Source organism: Myodes glareolus, chromosome 7 (assembly GCF_982192425.1).
Source record: "Myodes glareolus chromosome 7, mMyoGla1.1, whole genome shotgun sequence".
NCBI classification, from domain to species: domain Eukaryota; kingdom Metazoa; phylum Chordata; class Mammalia; order Rodentia; family Cricetidae; genus Myodes; species Myodes glareolus.
This window is the reverse complement of record NC_142032.1, coordinates 70,227,911-70,245,629: the sequence shown is the minus strand read 5'-3', so window position 1 is coordinate 70,245,629 and position 17,719 is coordinate 70,227,911. Positions and strand designations below refer to the sequence as shown.

General features: G+C 46.9%; 1 protein-coding gene across 1 annotated transcript in view; it reads right to left on the bottom strand.

Annotated features, from left to right (window-relative positions):
• Adam12 (ADAM metallopeptidase domain 12) overlaps positions 1–17,719 on the bottom strand; it is a 311,146-nt gene that overhangs the window by 87,130 nt on the left and 206,297 nt on the right. Inside the window, exons 5-6 of the mRNA XM_048455333.3 lie at positions 16,047–16,123; positions 3,297–3,483 (exon numbers count right to left, since the gene is read on the bottom strand). Of these exons, the coding sequence (XP_048311290.3) occupies positions 3,297–3,483; positions 16,047–16,123 (264 nt within the window). The remainder of the gene's footprint in view (positions 1–3,296; positions 3,484–16,046; positions 16,124–17,719) is intronic.

Below are 17,719 nucleotides of genomic sequence, written 5' to 3'. Positions count from 1 at the left end.
ACCTCTGCCTTCCAGAAGCAAATGGGGCTCTCTCTATAATCTAACACAGAGCCCTGTAAAAGTGACAAACAGCTCAGCTTTATACGATAGTCAGTGTGACCGCCTAGATCAGAGGGATTCCTGGTGCTCCCTGCAGAAAAATGCAAACATCTGCAGAGAAACCGAGATAGTATACATTTGGTAGGGGGCAGGTCAGGAAAATGCTGGAGAAGAGCACTGCATAATGCTTGGTGCACTGCATAAACAAGATTAATTAGCTGCAGTTATATTGATTTTTTTTTAAAGTATAGAATAAAAGGCAGCATAGTGAGGCAAGGGATGGGCATGCAACTTGAATCTCTGCTCTGCCTGTTCACCACAGAGCTCTCCAAAATGATCTTCTAGGTGCCTGCAACTCCCAAGTATTCTTCCTATTGGAAAATTACTTTTTGTACTGTCTTTATTATCTGCTCTCAGTTTAGGGTAAGTTCTTTCCCTCGTGGGAGACCATCCCAGGAAATGTCCGAGCATGAGTGGGAGCCGGAGTGAACGAGACACTGGCATCCATGCCTCCCCCTTCCATTTAAAGGTTCACTTACGTTCTCAAATTAGCAAAACAGCGTCATTAGGCAGGCTTTCTCATTTTTCTCCATGTCGGTGGGACTGGAGATGATGGTGCCAATCATGGTTCTAGGGAGCTGTGTATGCTCAGAGAATTAAACCACAGTCAGCAAGTACAGAGCAAGTTTGTACTTCTAAATGGAATGGGAGCACATGTGAGCATCATTTAAACTGTCAAGTTATAAATCATGCAATGTGGCTAACAGGCATTCAACCAGGTACTCAAAGCCAAGAGCCTGGAAAACAAAATGCAAATGTTCCACTTGTTTATGATGGGTGAGGCTTGGCTCAGTCACATCCTAGCTGGGGTCTGGACTCAAAAGCAGGGATGTTTGAAGAGTGGAATAAACATGAGAGGGACCAGAGAGGCTGTCTCTGATGCCAGCTCTTAAGTCTGTTACTCAAGAGAGGTAGGGCAGGGGGAATGCAAGAGGGACCCTTCCAGAGCTGAGATGCTATTGCTGCCGCTGGGGATATTCTCTCTCTCTCTCTCTCTCTCTCTCTCTCTCTTTCTCTCTCTCTCCTCCCTTTCTCTCCCTTCCTTCCCCTCTCTACTTTCCCTCCTTTCCTCCCTCCCTCCCCCCTCTTCTGTCTGTCTCTCTGTCTGTCTACCCCCAATACCACCTCTCGTGTGTGTGTGTGTGTGTGTGTGTGTGTGTGTGTGTGTGTGTGTGTGTGTAGGTGCATGTGCTCATATGTGCAGGTATGTAGAGGACAGAAGGAAGCTTCAAGTATTCTTCCTCAGGATATCATTCATAGGTTTGCTGCTATTGGTTGGTTAGTTTTGTGTTTGTTTGTTTTGCTTTGATTGGGACAGAAATGTTCACTGAACTTGCCAAGAAGTCTAGACTGGCTGGCCAGGGAGCCCCAGAGATCCTCCTGTCTCCACCTTCCCAGAGCTGGGATTACAAAATAGCATCAGCATGTCTGGCTTTTAAAAAATGTATTAGTATAAGTTCTGGGGGTCACACTCAGGTATACGTACATACACTTTGCTGACTGAGATATTTTTCCTGGCTTCATTTTGTCATTTTGAAATAGGATCCCCTGAATTGGTTATGTAGTGAGAATGCCCTTGACCTCTTCATCCCTACCTCCACCCTCCAGTGCTAGGATTTCAGGGGTGCACCACTACCCCTGGTATTTCTGGGTAGTTTTAAAAACCTCGAATTCAGATAGACTTCCATCCTCATTCCTTAAGTAAGTAAGCAGCAAGTAAAGGGGAGAGTTCTTCTTTCTATGAGGAGGCAGAAAAACTAATGTTTTGGGCATTTGACACGGACTATTTTGGGAATCATTAAAGGGGAAAGGGGATTGAATCTCATGACAGAGAATCTGGCTGGATAGGGCAAAGTTCAGAACCGGGTGGCTGAGAACAGTTTAAACAGACACTCTGGCCAGGTATAAAGAGAATGCTAGGGAGGGGCAAACGAATGGAACGGAACTCTTGTTGTTTAAACTTAGAGGATTTAGAGGGGTAGAGGGTAGGTCAGTGGTAGCACACTTGGCCTAGTGTGCATGAGGCCTTAGTAGTGATGGAAAGCAAATGAAGCAAAGGAAGAAAAAGAAGGAAGGAAGGAAAGAAGGAAGGAAGGAAGGAAGGAAGGAAGGAAGGAAGGAAGGAAGGAAGGAAGGAAGGAAGGAAGAAAGGAAAGATGGATGGGTTCCAATACACCAAGAATCATCTTCATGGAATGTTGACAGTTAGGTATATTGTTAGCTCAAAGTTAGGTGACTGTTAGCTAAAGCTGGGAAAGGCAAAATGTGTTGAGGGATATGAAGAACATGTCACTCTTGCTATCCTTGCCAATAAAATGTTAGCAAAGGGGGGCACCATCCATTTGATTTTTAAATATTTATTCTCAAGTGAAGAATAGAAAACACACACATACACACCTCCACTCCCAAACAAAACAAAGGAACCAGAAAAAGGTTAATACTTTCATCTCTGGTTATAACCTAGCAGTGGAAAAGACCCTTTGCTTTGGGCCAACAAAGCCCCACTGTGGTCTAGACGGCCCATGTGAATGACCATGAGTGAGTACCATAGTGTAGAGTCATTCCAGGGAATGATGGGAAATGTTGGTGAGGGGAGTCAGCTTGTAGTTAGACTCTGTAAACAACTCCGGTGCTGCAGCAAAAAGAGTCATGGAGGGAGGTTAGAAAAGGCAGGCTGCTGCATGGCCCTGGAGGGCAGGGACAAGCACTGGCAGCGCGGCCTAAGGATGAACAAGACTTTAGGAAAACCGCTGGAGAAGGCTCAGAGGCTCTCTGCATAAGCAGGTGGGTAAAGGTGGTTCATTTTCTATACCCAGTTCTGAGATTCCAAACTGTGGAATAGACCATGGGCATGGAAACCTCAACATGGAGAACGAGAAGGGGCGAGGAGCCAAGCTCGTTTTGCTGGTCACCCTACTGTCTATGCTCGTGGTGGTGACCTTGGCAACCTCCTGACCCTGATGATGAGATTTCGCTCACCACATGCTAACGAATCTGATGCTTGCACCTGCAGGGGAGAGGCAGGGGTTTGCATTTGTGACCATACTCTTCCCAGGACATCCCCTGCCTCCAGAGGGATGCGGATCTTTCCATCCACACTGTATCCAGCAGCAAGGCTGCTCCAGACCTTCGAGGCCTGCATGTCCCTTTCCTTCAGCCTTCCACTCAAGAAGCATGAACTTGAGATTCCCTCTTACCCTTCTTGACCACATTTGAGAGGGTTCAGGGGAGACAGTTTCCATGGTGAGGCTGGAATGGTTATGATGTGACCCACACAAGCCCGGGATGCTCTTCAGGCTCTCAGCTGGGACGAGTTGGTATCTGTCGGTGGTGTTCTTCATTGGCTCTAAGATGTAGGTCTTGTTTTCAAACACGATAAGTCCCCTGTTGAAAAGGGAATACAAATATTCATTTCAAGGACAGTTCCTTATTTATGATGAAGATAGATTTTTTTTAAAAAAAGATTCATTGTTACTTTTACTTATGTCTGTATTGGTGTGTGTGTGTGAGATGCATTTTAGGAATCCTCTTGGATCCCTTTGCACCTTATTCTCAATCAATCTCAGAGATCACTGATGACTAGTCAGACTAGATAGCTTGCTCCAGGCATCACATCTGTACACTTTGCAAGGCTAGAATTACAGCTGCTATGTCCATTAGGCATTTACTTGGGGTTTGGGGATCTGAACTCCAATCTCCTTGCTTGCACATCAAATGAAGAGCCCATTATAGACTTGAGGAACCCTGTGAGAGCCACCCTGTCCTGTGGCTGGGCCAGGGCTATCTGAGCCCTGCAGCTCCAGGTTCAAAGCTGCAACTCTGCCACTTCCTAGCTATGCAAGCTTGTTTAGGCTCCTGAGTGTCGGGAATTTGGTTTCTTCACCAAGCACCATGTAGATAAGAGTAACTTCCTGTCACGACTGCTTCACTGATGGCAAAATTACTGTTTACATGGTTGCATCTCTCTTCCTTGGATGAGGACAGATCCACACATCAGGCTGCTGTTCATGGGTTATTTCAAAGACTGATAATTTGAGGTGAATCTATACTCTGTGAATGGATCCTGCTCACAGAAATGCTGGCTTTTGGTGGCTCCCTGAGAGTCAATGCAGCCTTTGTAAGACACACACCCTTCTGGGAATGACAATGACCAAACAGAACCCTATGAGCCAACAGTTAGGCACAGAGTTTTAAAATACGTGGGCAGAGCAACCCTGGGTAAGATAGTGTAGCTTAGAAGCCAGAGCGAACAATTGATTATAGTCAGGGATGTAAAGAGAACGGGGGTACCTCATCACTCCCCTAACAGCCCCCAGGATCCGCTTGGTCAAAGCTCTAACAAACTTCCTATGTTATTGAACCCGAACTCGCTGCAGCCACAGATACAGATTCCAGCAAACTCCAGCAGTTGACCGCAAACCAGGTGAAAGGGCCTTCTCCAGAAAAACCTATAAAAGCTGTGTTAATAGAGATTTTATTGACTGGGTCCCCAGAGATTGCCACCGGGACCCCATTAATGTCCCAGTGGGAACAGTGAGGCGGTAGGAGCCAAGTATAAGCTCTAACCACTGCTTTGGGCCCTGCAGAGACACCCCTGCTGAGGCCCTGCAGAGACACCCCTGCTGAGGCCCTGCAGAGACACCCCTGCTGAGGCCCTGCAGAGACACCCCTGCTGAGGCCCTGCAGAGACACCCCTGCTGAGGCCCTGCAGAGACACCCCTGCTGAGGCCCTGCAGAGACACCCCTGCTGAGGCCCTGCAGAGACACCCCTGCTGAGGCCCTGCAGAGACACCCCTGCTGAGGCCCTGCAGAGACACCCCTGCTGAGGCCCTGCAGAGACACCCCTGCTGAGGCCCTGCAGAGACACCCCTGCTGAGGCCCTGCAGAGACACCCCTGCTGAGGCCCTGCAGAGACACCCCTGCTGAGGCCCTGCAAATCAAACAAGAAGGCAGTTGGATGGAAGTCACCTCAGCTAGCCCCAGTTCATAGAACAGAGCCAAGCAGCTCATTAAGAAAACTCCACACAGAGGTGGAGCTAGGAACTCACAGGAGAAGAACAAAGGATATCTCAGAGCAGAACAAGGCAGGCAATGCGGGGGGGGGGGGGAGGGCTGCCGTGCAAGGCAAACCCCCAACATCCAGGCCATTGGCTGTGTTCTCTTCTATCTCCATCGAGCTCTCAGCCCTCTCCCCACAGCTTCAGTGTCCCCCCATCCCCCCGCCAACAGTGATGATTCCTGCAGTCAGCATCAGACCACAGCAATGGGCTGGAGATAGATCCTGGTGTCTGTAACACCAGTCTGATGGAGGGGAAACTTGCCCATCATGACACTACTACAACCCGACGCTCCTGAATTATACTATACTATATATTATACTACATACTATACTATATATTATACTATATACTATACTACATACTATACTGTATACTATAAAGCCCTTCCAGAAAGAAGAGAGGTGACCTGAAAAGAATCAAAAACCTTAACTAATCATCTAACCTCACACGGGCAGATCCAAGTGCAAAGACAGAAGGAACATGAAATATCAGGACTGTGTGTCTTCTCCCAAATCAGCAAATCTAAAGTCATGGCTCCTCGTGAAAGGGACTCAGACAAAATGCTAGTCACAAAATTCAAAGGAATAATTATAAAGATGTTCAAGCAATCTGTGAAGGGCACAGATATTTTCTGAGAGAGCACAAACAAACAACTGACTAGATAAAAAAGTCAATTCATGATATGGAAACAGAAAGGAAAAAGACACTGAAGGAAACTCAACTGAAATGAAAACACAATAGAGCCAATGAAAGTTCAGCATAAAGCTTCACCACCAGAGTAGCCCATGGTGGAGTACAAGGGGCAGGAAGACAAAACAGAGCAAGCGGATCAGTCCATCAGAGCCAGGGACAGATTTTAAAAAAATGTATGGATGGAACATGCAAGAACTTGGGGACAGGCCACACAATCACAAATCATGGACACGGAAGGAGAAGAAGACTTTCAAGCCAAAGATGAAGCTATTTCTCAGAAGAAAATAACTATGGAAGAAAAAAAAAACTCCAAATCTAGGGAGAGAGAAGCCGACCCAGATTCAAGAGGGACACGGAACACCAAACAGACAAGACTGGAGAAGGGGCTTCCTGTGTCAAATTACACTTTAAGAATGTATAACAAGGGAAGTACACGGAAAGCTACTAAGGAGAAGGACTCATCCAGCCGGCGGGAAAGACAAGACCATCAGAACAATTGCTGGCTTTTCAATCAAAACCTTACATGCACAGAAGGCTCAGTGTGAGGTATTTCAAAATCTAAGCGATCACAACTGCCAACCCAGCTGACTGTAACCTGCAGAACTATCTCTGGTAACTGAAGGTGATAAAGGCAGGCAAAAGGAACTCATGGCCATCAAACCACTCTTACAGAGAACACCGTGGGGAACCCTTGGGACTGAAAAGAAAGATAAACACATCTGAGAGACCAGAGGAGCAAAAAATAAATGATACTAAAAAGAAATTAAACCAAAGAGTACTAAGAAATCCTCAGATGCCGTACAATCAACAAGAATGACGGGGGCACACACGCACGTGTCACCGATAACTCTGTCTGTGGATTGTCTCAGTTATCCCATCAAGAGAGTCAGACGAGAGGACCAGATTAGGGAACAGAATTCTTATTTTACTGCCTCCAAGAAATGCACCTTCTGCCCCAAAATAAACATCACCTCAGAGAGAAAGGGTTAAAATAAAAGTATCCCAAGCAAATGGAGCAAGGAGAAGCCGGCGTTGCTATCCTAATATCTGACAAGACAGACTGAGGCCAGTTCTCGTCAGAGGAGATAACATCACTTCATACTGACAAAGAGAACCGTTCATCAAAAGAAAACATAATTCTAAATATGCGTGTCCCAAATGCAGGCTCATGCCATTTCATAAAACAAATCCTAGATCTAAAGTCCCAGATTAACTCTAACTCACTCGTGGGTGACTCCACTGTCTCACTGTCACCATTAGACACACCAGCCAGGCAAATATTAATGACGAAGCGCTGGGGTTAAATGACATCAACTGTTTTCTTCAAGTCCACCTAATGTTTTGGGATAAGGCCTCTCAATGAGCCCAGCGTTTGCTGGTTTGGTTGGACTGGCTGTGTAGAAAGTCCCAGGGATCCTTCTGTCCCCAGTTCCCTAGCACTGGGACCACGGGCTCACACAGCTACAGGTGTTTTTGACATGGGTCCTCACACCTGCAAAGCCAGCCCTTTAGGAACAGAGTGCTCTCTCCAGATCACAGCTATTCTCGCTGGTCGTCTTCCATACTCAAATGCCATGGAGGGAAGAGGGCTGAGGGATTAGGTATCTCTTTGGGTTGAGCCTTAAATACACAGCGACTCACTCAAGACGGATCGGCGCTTCTTTTACCAACTTTGCTGAGGTGTCACAGGCAGTGGGAGGCACAGACCACTGCTAGGACGTTCACCCTCTAGGAGAAAGGACAGCACCCAGGCATGGAGCCGTTAGAAACCAGAGAGAGCTGTGGAGGATTCAGGAAGAATCAGTATGCCACCGCAGATGAAAAGACAGCTGCAAATAGATGCCCCCCCCACCTCCCCACAAGACAGTATCTGTGAGCATGTCTAGATCTATGACCTGGGCACACCTCTGGGCTACAACTATGAGGGGCGGCCTGCATCTCTTACACTGAACTGCTTCTTGAAATGAAGCTAACATTTCTAAGTTTGTGATGGGTGACTGGAATTTTTGATCAGTACTCTTAACTTTAGAAAGCCTGAATTAAGGGGAATAAAGCCTTAAAAGCAAAGCAAACCAGAAAGACAAAGTAGAAAGAAAGGTGACTGAAGGGCAACTGCAGCTTCTTTCCACTCCACCATATGTTATTGGCTGTTTTCTGCAATCCTTACCCACCCAGTCAGCTGGGGACACAGAATGAAACATGGCATCATGCTCTAATCATGAGAGAGAAGCCAATCGCTGAAAGGTATTTTTTTTTCTACTTAGTGGAAAGTTCTAGAAATTGTTACTTGGTCATAAAAATGTTCTCATATCTCCTTTTATCTTTTAAGTCATCCAAAGGCCAGATGTTGAGAAACAGGGGTGAAGGCCTCCCCTTTGCTTCACACAGTTGGCAGCCTACAATACAGCATAATTAAATAATTGCTTTGGACTATCTTGGGCATAATTAATCATTTAGCTGTAAAGATCTCTGGAAAGAGCAGTCCAAGATCCAAGCACTCAAGGTTTCTGAGATGTAAAAATGTGATGTTCTCACAGCCCTTTCTGGCCCCAAGTTAGATAAGGGAGGGAATTTGTTTTAGGGTAGATGTCATAAATGTTTGATTATAAACTTCAAGTTGGAAGAATCTCAGAGTAGAGAATTTGAGTCTAGCAGATTTTGAAAGTAGGGTTCTACCCTCTCCGGTATGCAAGGAGGGAAGGGCTAAGTCAAGACGACGTGTGAGTGCTTGGGAAAGATAGAGACTGGGGGTTCAGTCCCATTATACCTATTACTGGGGTGGCCTTCATGCGGCTGAGGTCCCAGGCAGCTCAAGGAAGATCTGGGGATCCACTCCTGACCCATGCATCTGAGGCTTGTGTTTCTTGGTACACCCCCACCCATCGCCATCAGCACAGCTTAGAGAGGAATGAGGCTCTCAGAACAGGGTCTAGAGGAGTCAAGCAACAGGAGGAAAAGACAGCCCCGAGAGATGAGTGGCTGCAGTGAAAATCAATGGCCTTCCCTTCAGACGCCAAGTCTGGGGCTGGAGACGCTACGCAGCTGGTGACATGCTTGTCTAGCCTGCACGAGACCCTGGGCTCATTTCCTTCTTAGCACCATGTCAGTTTGCACAGTCCTTGCACTTGGGAGATGGAAGGTGAAGTTAGGCTTAAGGGAATCCTCAGTTCTAGAGGCAATTTGAAGCCAGCATTTGGCTACATGAGACCCTGTCAGAAACAAAACAGAATAAAACAAACAAATCCCCATAACAACGGAAATATTTAAAGTATTGTTATTTTCCCCTTGAATGGACATGAAGAGGAATTTATCAAACTGCTAAGTTGGCTTTGTTAGGTTTCATTGGGGAAACACATCGGATCTATATTCCCTCCAGGTAAAGCTTTTGTGCTGAAAATTCAGATTTTAGTCCCTGAAGCAAGGGTGCATCGGGTAATAATGCAACTTAATGTTGTTATTTTTTTTAACCACTTGCTTATTAGTCCCGGACAAGCAGGAATGTGGCACATGGATCTTGACTCCCTGCAATAAGACGACAGTGAGGAAATACAGATTTTCCTCTGCATGTTCAGTGCCAACACTGCTAACAGCATTTCCTGAGGAAGAACTTTTAGTCTCTGTATCATGCTGTCAATCATAAGACAGAAATGCAGCTGGCATGAAATTTCATTTCAATCCCTTTTTCTGGAAGAGCTCATGGGTAAAAGTAATATCCTCTCTCATGTATGTTTGATAAGCTGCGATGGCAGCAATATTAGCTAATATTAGCAAAATTAGCATAGGCTTATTTTCAGAACCAACTCCCATGTGAATTTCTCATGCACACGCAAAACAAGCATTCATTATTATGACCGCCACAACCATGTGCCAAGTACTGAGTTAGGCACAAAGACCGCCAGCCTGCGGCTCCTGTTTCAAGTGTACTATGCCACCAGTGGGAGGTGCATGGCAAAAGATGCTGAAGATAAAACTATTACAAAGCATTTAAAAATAGTTATTTGCAGGCTGAGTATCCTTAGTCAGAAAGCCCCAAATCCTAAATGTGGGCAGATCAGAAACACTGTTGGTCCCAGGTCTTTAAACATATATTTATTTATTTTTGTTTTATGTGTTTAGATATTTTGCCTGTGCATATGTCTGCATGCAGTGCCCACAAAACCAGAAGAGGGAGCCAGATCCCCTGGAACTGGAGTTACAGACTGTTGTCAACCACCGTGTAGGTGCTGGGAACCGAACCTGCATTGCCAGCAAGAGCAATAAGTGCTCTTAACCACTGAGCCATCTCTCCAGTCCCCTTTCCTCAGGCACTTTGGATCTCCAGGCTCTTGAGTGCATTGTCCTCGCTAGCATTTATAGAAATTCTGCAAAGCAGATGGCATAGACCTGTTTCACCAGTCAAATAATGCAAGTCCAAGGACACTCTGGGGGCAAGTTGAACAGAGAGATGCTTTAAGGGCTAAACTCTAGTACCTCTCAATGGATCACACTTAGGTGTAACTGAAGTCATCTGTTAAAATGACCTTGTTCTGAGAGGGGGACCTAACTCTGAGGACATGTCCCTACAAGAGCCAGAAGGTAACACACAGATGATGAAGAAGATGAAGTGGAGATGGAGGCAGACACTGTGGAATGACACGTGCACCAAAAAAAAACGGTGCCAGAGATCAACACAGGCCACTGGCAGCAAGAAGACAGGCCTACATGAGATAGATAGACAGTCGATTTCTTCAGATATGTCAATTTGGTTTGTCAAATTACAAACAATAATATTGCATCCACACAGCAGTTATCCTACAAGGGTTGTGTGTGTCTGGATTCCCAATTGCAGGCTCTTATTTTGATTATGGTGGTTATGACGGTTGACGAGTCTTCACTGTCAACCTGAATGAATTTCACATGGGAGAGGAGTCACCCCTGAAGGTATTTCCAGAGACTTTTAACTGAGAAAACCAACCCTAAATGTGGGCGGCTGGTGGCGCCATTCCACAGGCTGGGGGCGCCATTCAACAGGCTGGGGGCCAGGCTGAATATAAAGAACAGAGGAAGCAAGATGACTATACGCATCCTCTCTCTCTGCTTCCTGATTATGGCTGCGCTGTGACTAGCTGCTCATGTCCCTGCTCCCATGGCTAAGACTGTTGTTTAGCCTCTCCACTGTGATGGACTTCAGTCCCCAACTGTGAGCCCAGAGTGGCCCTCTTTCCCTTAAGTTGCTTTGGTCAGGTAGTTTGTCATAGCCATGAGAAAAGTAACTATGACAGTGGTTACCCTCATTCTAGGGAGGACACGCATCAACTCTCCTTTGTGGGAAGCACTTGAAGACTATGTTCAAACTGCACGGGGGAAAGAAACCTCTTTCGTATTTAATACATAAAATTTGGTGTTATATATGTCATATCATACAATTGAAATCAAGACAAACTTTCAGGAATATAATAATGTATATACTTATTCAATAGGCACAAACAAACCTCCTATCCTGATAATTTAATTTTATTAGTTTTTGTGGTGTTGAGAATCAAACCCAGAGCCTTATGGATGCTAGGAGCTGTACCTCCAGTCCTTAACACTTTATTTAGTTGGATTTCAATAACCATCTTGTGCTGCCTCTCACATCTGAAGCCCTCCGCTAAGAGCTCCAGTCTATGACCAAGGGGTAGACAGGATGTGTCGGGAATGTTCCCCACACTGAAGGCTCTTACCTTAGGTCAGCAAGAGGCAGAGAAAAGAATGAACATGCAGGGTATGGACAGGTATTTACAGAGCTCCAGTGATGCTGTCGGAACTGAAATAAGTGAGCACACACTGGCCTCATGGTTCAGGGCAGAGCTAGACTAGATGGAGGTCTCATGGAAAGGTGCCCCCTTGATTTGACCTTGATGGGAGAGTGGACTTTGCAAAGGCCAACTAAGTGCAGGCAGAGGGGAAGCAGGGATGATGTCAGCAAGACAGGCAGCTCCCTCAGGGAAGAGGACGTGGCGCTGAAAAGAAAGAATGCTGGTCCAGAGCCAGGGAAGTCTTCAGTGAGTAAAACGCTTATCATACAAGTATGAAGACCTGAGTCCAGATGCCCAGCACTGAGGAAAAGCTGGCTGTGGCAGTTCGCATCTGTACCCCAGCCTTGAGGAGGTGGGGACAGGTGGATCCTGAGGCCTCACTGACCAGCTGGTCTAGCTGAACTGGAGACCTCCAGGCTCAGAGAGAGACCTTGCTTCAGAAAATGTGATAGATGGCAACGGAAGACCCAATGCCCACCTCTGACTTCCATATGTCTGCCCACACCCATGTACATACATCACAGTACACGTGTACACATGCACACACACACACGTCTTCTAGCTCTAAATTGTACAAGAGGAGCAACTATGAATCTATGAATTGATCAGAGTTGGGCACAAGGGTGAACTTTGCCTGCCATTATGGACAGACTGTGATATATACACTTGCACAGCTGCTTCTCTCTGAATTGATGACACTCACAGGCATTTCCATGCCCTTGGGTCTCTATGTTTCCAGAACACCCTATACTTAGCAGAAAGTTTATCCCTATTTCCTTTCTTAATGTCTACCATGCTGGCCGCTATGGATAAATACAGTTTTTCTTTATTTCCAGCCCTGATTGATTCTTCTGTCAGAGAGCTATAGATTGGATGCGGTGTTCTGCTTCTCGGCTTGAAAGATAAAGTTGACAGCTTGGGTCTGTGATTTCTCTGTTAATGAGTGACCTGTGTTAGAGCGGCAAGAAGATGGGGTGGGGCTTAGGGGCGCAGCTGGTGACTGCACAGCCTTCTTCAGTTCCCAGTTCTGGAGTCTGTGGCTGGGGAGAGGAATGTTTCCCAGGGACGGGGGGTGGGAGGTGGGTACCGATGTAGACACTGCTGTGTTTGGGTGACTTTGCTAGATGGGGGTTACCTGTAATTTTGTAGGAGTCTGTGGAGGCCAGGCAGTGTATGGGAATAGACATTCAGTGGACAGCCTAGGAAGGATGAAGTATGTGGTGGCTGAGTGACACAGGGATTCCTGGGGCAGCTTGTCCCCTTAGGATGTGCTGTATAGTTGCTTCTTCTGGGCTGGGTATGATGACGGCCATCAGGACTCCCTCCTGGAGAAAGGGGAAGGTTCACAGGCCTCACAAGGCCTGAAGGCAGACAACAGAAGCCATTTGTGGCATGTGTTTGTAACCAGAGCGCTGGAGAGACTGTGCCAGGAGAATCAGAATTCTGAGCAAGCCTTGACTATGAGTTCTAGGCCAGCCTGGGCTATGTGAGATCTTGTCTCAAGAAATCGAATAGCAGTCGGGTGGTGGTAGCACATCTCTTTAATCCCAGTACTTGGGAGGAAGAGGCAGAGGAGGCAGAGGCAGGTGGATCTCTGAGTTCGAGGTCAGCCTAGTCTATAGAGATAGTTACAAGACAGCCAGCAGTCAGGGATACACAGAGAAACCTTGTCTTGACTGTCGCCTCCCCCCTCCCACCAAAAAAAGAAAAAAGAAAATAAGTTAAGATGCACTTGGAGGGTGTTCGCTGAACTTGGAAGAGAGGTCTTCATGCACCCCAACCCCAACCCCTCAGGATGTAAGCTTACCAAGACCAGCAACTTCTTTGCCACCAAAATACGATTCAATATGTCCCAACCAAAATAAAACTCTGCCCATTTTGGTCTAAGTGCCTTTGCCCTGCACCGACAATCCATGCACCTAAGTGTTAGTCTACAATGTGGTAGTGTTAGGATGTGGGGCTTCCGGAGAGATGAGAAGTTCGGTTCAGGCCACGAGGACGAAGTCACAGGGAGGGGTCACAGAAGGAACCAGCACCGGAGCTCCCCGTCTCTGTACACACAGGAGGAAGTCATGGGAACACATATCAAGGTGGTGCCAACCAAAAGCCTGGAGTGAGCGCGCAGAAGGAAGCTTATCATGTCAGCAGCTTGACCCTAAACTCAGCCTCTGGAACTGGGAGAGGTCTGAGTCACCCAGTCTGTATGATTTTGTGTGGTAGTTCAAGCTAAAACACTTCCCATCAGGGCCTGTGTCCTGCCTTCATCTCCCATCTCAGACCTTCTGGCCTTTCTCAGCTCCATCCCTCCCTATAATCACTCGTGTCACTCACTCTCTGTCCCTTGCCCCCTCCTAGGTGGTGCTCTCCGAGGAATATAATTTATGTGCTGCTGAATCCCTAAGACCTAGAAGAGCACTGGGGTCACGCTAGTATCCCATGAATAAATGAAGAGCCAGAGAGAACTGAGCACACACAAGACACTGCCTTCCTTTCTCAGACCACCAGATGCACTGAGGCTCAATGGAGCTCCATCAACGCCATGTCAAGGATGTGTAAAACAACGCAGTGTGTATGTGTGTTGTGTGTGTGTGCGCGTGAGTGCGTGTGTGTGTGTGCGTGCACACATGCATGCTCGCTCACACACATATGCATAGTGCGTGTGTGTGTGCTCTAGATATGATAAGTTCCAGACACAGACAGGATTAGATGACAAGAACAGGGGTTACATGAACACTGTGGCTTTTTAGAAAAACATCTTGGCCACATGTTTACATGCCGCTCTTCTTACCTGAGCAGGTCTAGACGGGGGTAAAGGAGAGGAACAGCTGTGGACACAGCCCTAGAGTCCAGTGCCAAACACTCAGGAGAAAAGGAGATGTGCTGAACACTGGGGAGACTGTGAAGCAGTGAACCCCCATTTTCTGTGGATCACCATGACAATCAAGGCAGCTCTTTGAAAAAGACAGACTCAGGAGTGTGACTAGTCCCAGGGAAAGAGCGTGTGCCCTCCCTGCCACACGCCATGCCCTCTCTAGCCCACACGTGAAGGCCAGCTTGTGCTAAGAACATTGTTGCCTAAAACTGAGAAAATGCAGAAACCAGCAAAACCCACACCCCCATGTGCACAAGTGGGAAAAATGAGATGCATGGTGCATGTAAAATGGAACTTTATGTAGCAGGTGAAGGAATAGACCAATCCTACATGAGCCAAAGAGAACACTGCATGGAATGACAGGGGGCTGTAGAGCGAGAGTGGGTGCGATCTCTCTCTCTCTCTCTCTCTCTCTCTCTCTCTCTCTCTCTCTCCCTCTCCTTCTCCCTCTCCCTCTCCCTCTCTCTCTCTGTGTATATTGAGGCTGTGTTGTTTATTGCCTCTATGTGTTTATTAAACCGTTTGTGGTGTGTATATGTGTGTGTGGTAGGCCGTTGATTGCATATTTATGGTATGCTTTATGCCATTTCTGTGTGTGAAGCCATGTTGAATTGTTCTGTGTCTGTACGCTGTGGTGTGTGTGGTGTCTCATTCTCCCCAAACCCTCACAGAACTCCAGAGACGGCAGTTACTGCAGACATACACAGCACAGTCCCACCCTGTCATCGAAGCTGGTATATTTTCTGGGTTCTTCTCTGCCCTCCCTGCCCTGGAGCTCCTCTCCAGTGCCCTGACCCGAGCCATTTTAGAATGTGAGGATACAAACTGACAGCTCACAACTCAATACACAGATCTAGTGGGGGGAAGCAAGGCAAGAATGGGAATTTATCAGACAAGCAGATTTTCCAGTAAAAGTCGGTGGTCGCAACTGGCTGGGTCTTGGAAGGGCAAGGCCGAGAGTAGGCAATTCCAGGGTGATAAAAGGTCAGTATTACTTACTCTTACCTACAGTGAAATCCTGCCCAGGTAGGCCTGAAGTCAACTCCACTTGGTCAATGTTAAATTCTTTCTTTTCTCTCCCAGCAAGAAGGGGGCCTTAAATCTGTTTTGATTAAGCCAGCAGCTGTGATGTTAATAAACAGTGCCCTATCTTTTAGCACTTGGAAGTTTTAAGCATCAGAGCTGTGGACACAGAGGATCGTTCATGCGATGCCTGTGTTCTTTCATTTTCTGGCAGTCTCGGAGACTGGGTCTGTCTTTGTTAGGCATTTCTACCACTGATCCATAGCCCCAGCCTCAGATCACTCTTGGGAGCCTAAACTCAGTTAGTTCCGTGGTTCTCAGGCCCCCAGTCCCATACCCCAACCCGAGGAAAGAATTTAAAGAGGGGAAATGAAGGAGACGCTAAGATCTTGGGTTAGCTGTGCCATTGAGAGTAACTACACAGGCCACCTCCCACTTGCCCAGGGTCTTCGAGTGAGTGCTGAGAGAAACGGGTGGTCTAGGGATGGTTAAACCAGAACGTCCATGGTCATGTCCACTTACCTGAGACCTGAGCAAGTGCTGAGGCTGACCATTGAGGCAGCATCTCCTTGCACGTGTCCGTGGTAGTAACAGTGATCCTGAAAGGCCGAGATGGGAAATCAGTTAACACATCTTCCTTCCACCTAGGATAACTCAGATTCAACTAGTCCCCCGTCCCCCCCCCCCCCGCCATTGCTTTACATGTCATACCACATTACACAGGTAGTCTTAATGTTTACTGCTAAGCCCAATGTGGCTTGCCAGGGTCTACGGTTAGCACATCAGACCTCCTTAGAGAGAATCAGCAGGGTTCTGACAGGCCTGACTGGCCTTTCCTCTCACCTGTTGTCCCCCGCCCACCCTGGGAAAGCCCTGATGCCCACGGTTGGACAAAATGCAGCAGCAGAACAGATCACCTTGACATCCTTGGTTTACCCTCATGTAAATTGTCTCTGGTAATGAGATGAGGAAGTGGATGGGACACTTAAGCACACTGTGAAATGCAATAAAACCAGGCCTGAATCAATGGCTTAGGAAAACAGCCGAGCAGATGGGGGCTACTAAGGAATGAAAGATGAGAATTCCCAGAATCGCCCACATTCAGCTCGGCAGGAAGGTCACTGAGGGAGGTCTCAGAAGAAAAAAGAAATCTTTGCAGGATATCGCTAACATTCCCCAAAGCAACCACAGCTCAGATGCCTCCTGGGAAGACAGAGCTCTGTCCAGATTCAAGGTAATTGCGCTGTTGAAAAGAAGGCTGTGTCACAGCTCCAAGTAAGCAGCTGATTGGCAAGGAATGGCTGCTCACACGCCACAGTCCTCACCCAGGTGTTCACAATGCCAGCAGCATGCTGACTCTTTGCAGGAAAGGGACCTTCTAAGTGACAGTCAGGTCTCAGCCGGCCTCCACCATACCCACATCAGCTCTTGGTGGTGACAAACCATTCACAAACACTATCTCTATGTGGCTAAGAAAAAGGACCAGGGTTGGAAAGATGGCTCAGCGGCTGTTCTTGTCGAGGACCCAGATTTGGTTCCGAGCACTTGGTGCCTCACAACCATCTGCAGTTCAGTTCTAGGGGAGCTAATCTGATGCCCAAGAGCTCCTGAACGCATGAGGGGCACATAAACTCATGTGCACATGCAAACACACATACAAGCAATCAAAAAATAGTTAAAAACAAACAAATGAGAAAGACCAGGTAAGGTTGAGTGGCAAAGGGAAAGCCATGACATCATGAGAAATTGGCTAAGGTCATCTCAACCACATAAGAGGATAAAATCCTTGGGTCCTCTGAAAGGCAAAGGATGGAGATGAGAAGGCTGCAGGCAGACAGGTTTGAATCTTTCTTACTGATTTTAGAGCCATATATATATATATATATATATATACACACACATATATATTCAGGATATTAATATTTTAACCTCATACTTGTGTAAGAAAAGTCTTTTAACCTGAACATTATTGTCCAGAGTTTTTGGCTTTATAAATTCAAGTCTCTTCCATGTACCCTGCCCCCATGGTTCTCTGTATTATTAAAGGCAGCTTTCTTTGAGGTCATGGGTACATGCCTTTTTTTTCTTCTGTTTACATAGTCTCGAGACTGGCTCTTTACTCTACCCAGGATTTATTTCCATCCTGGAAGTGCAGGGCGTGTCTGACTTCCCCTCCACCAAAGGCAGGCATTATC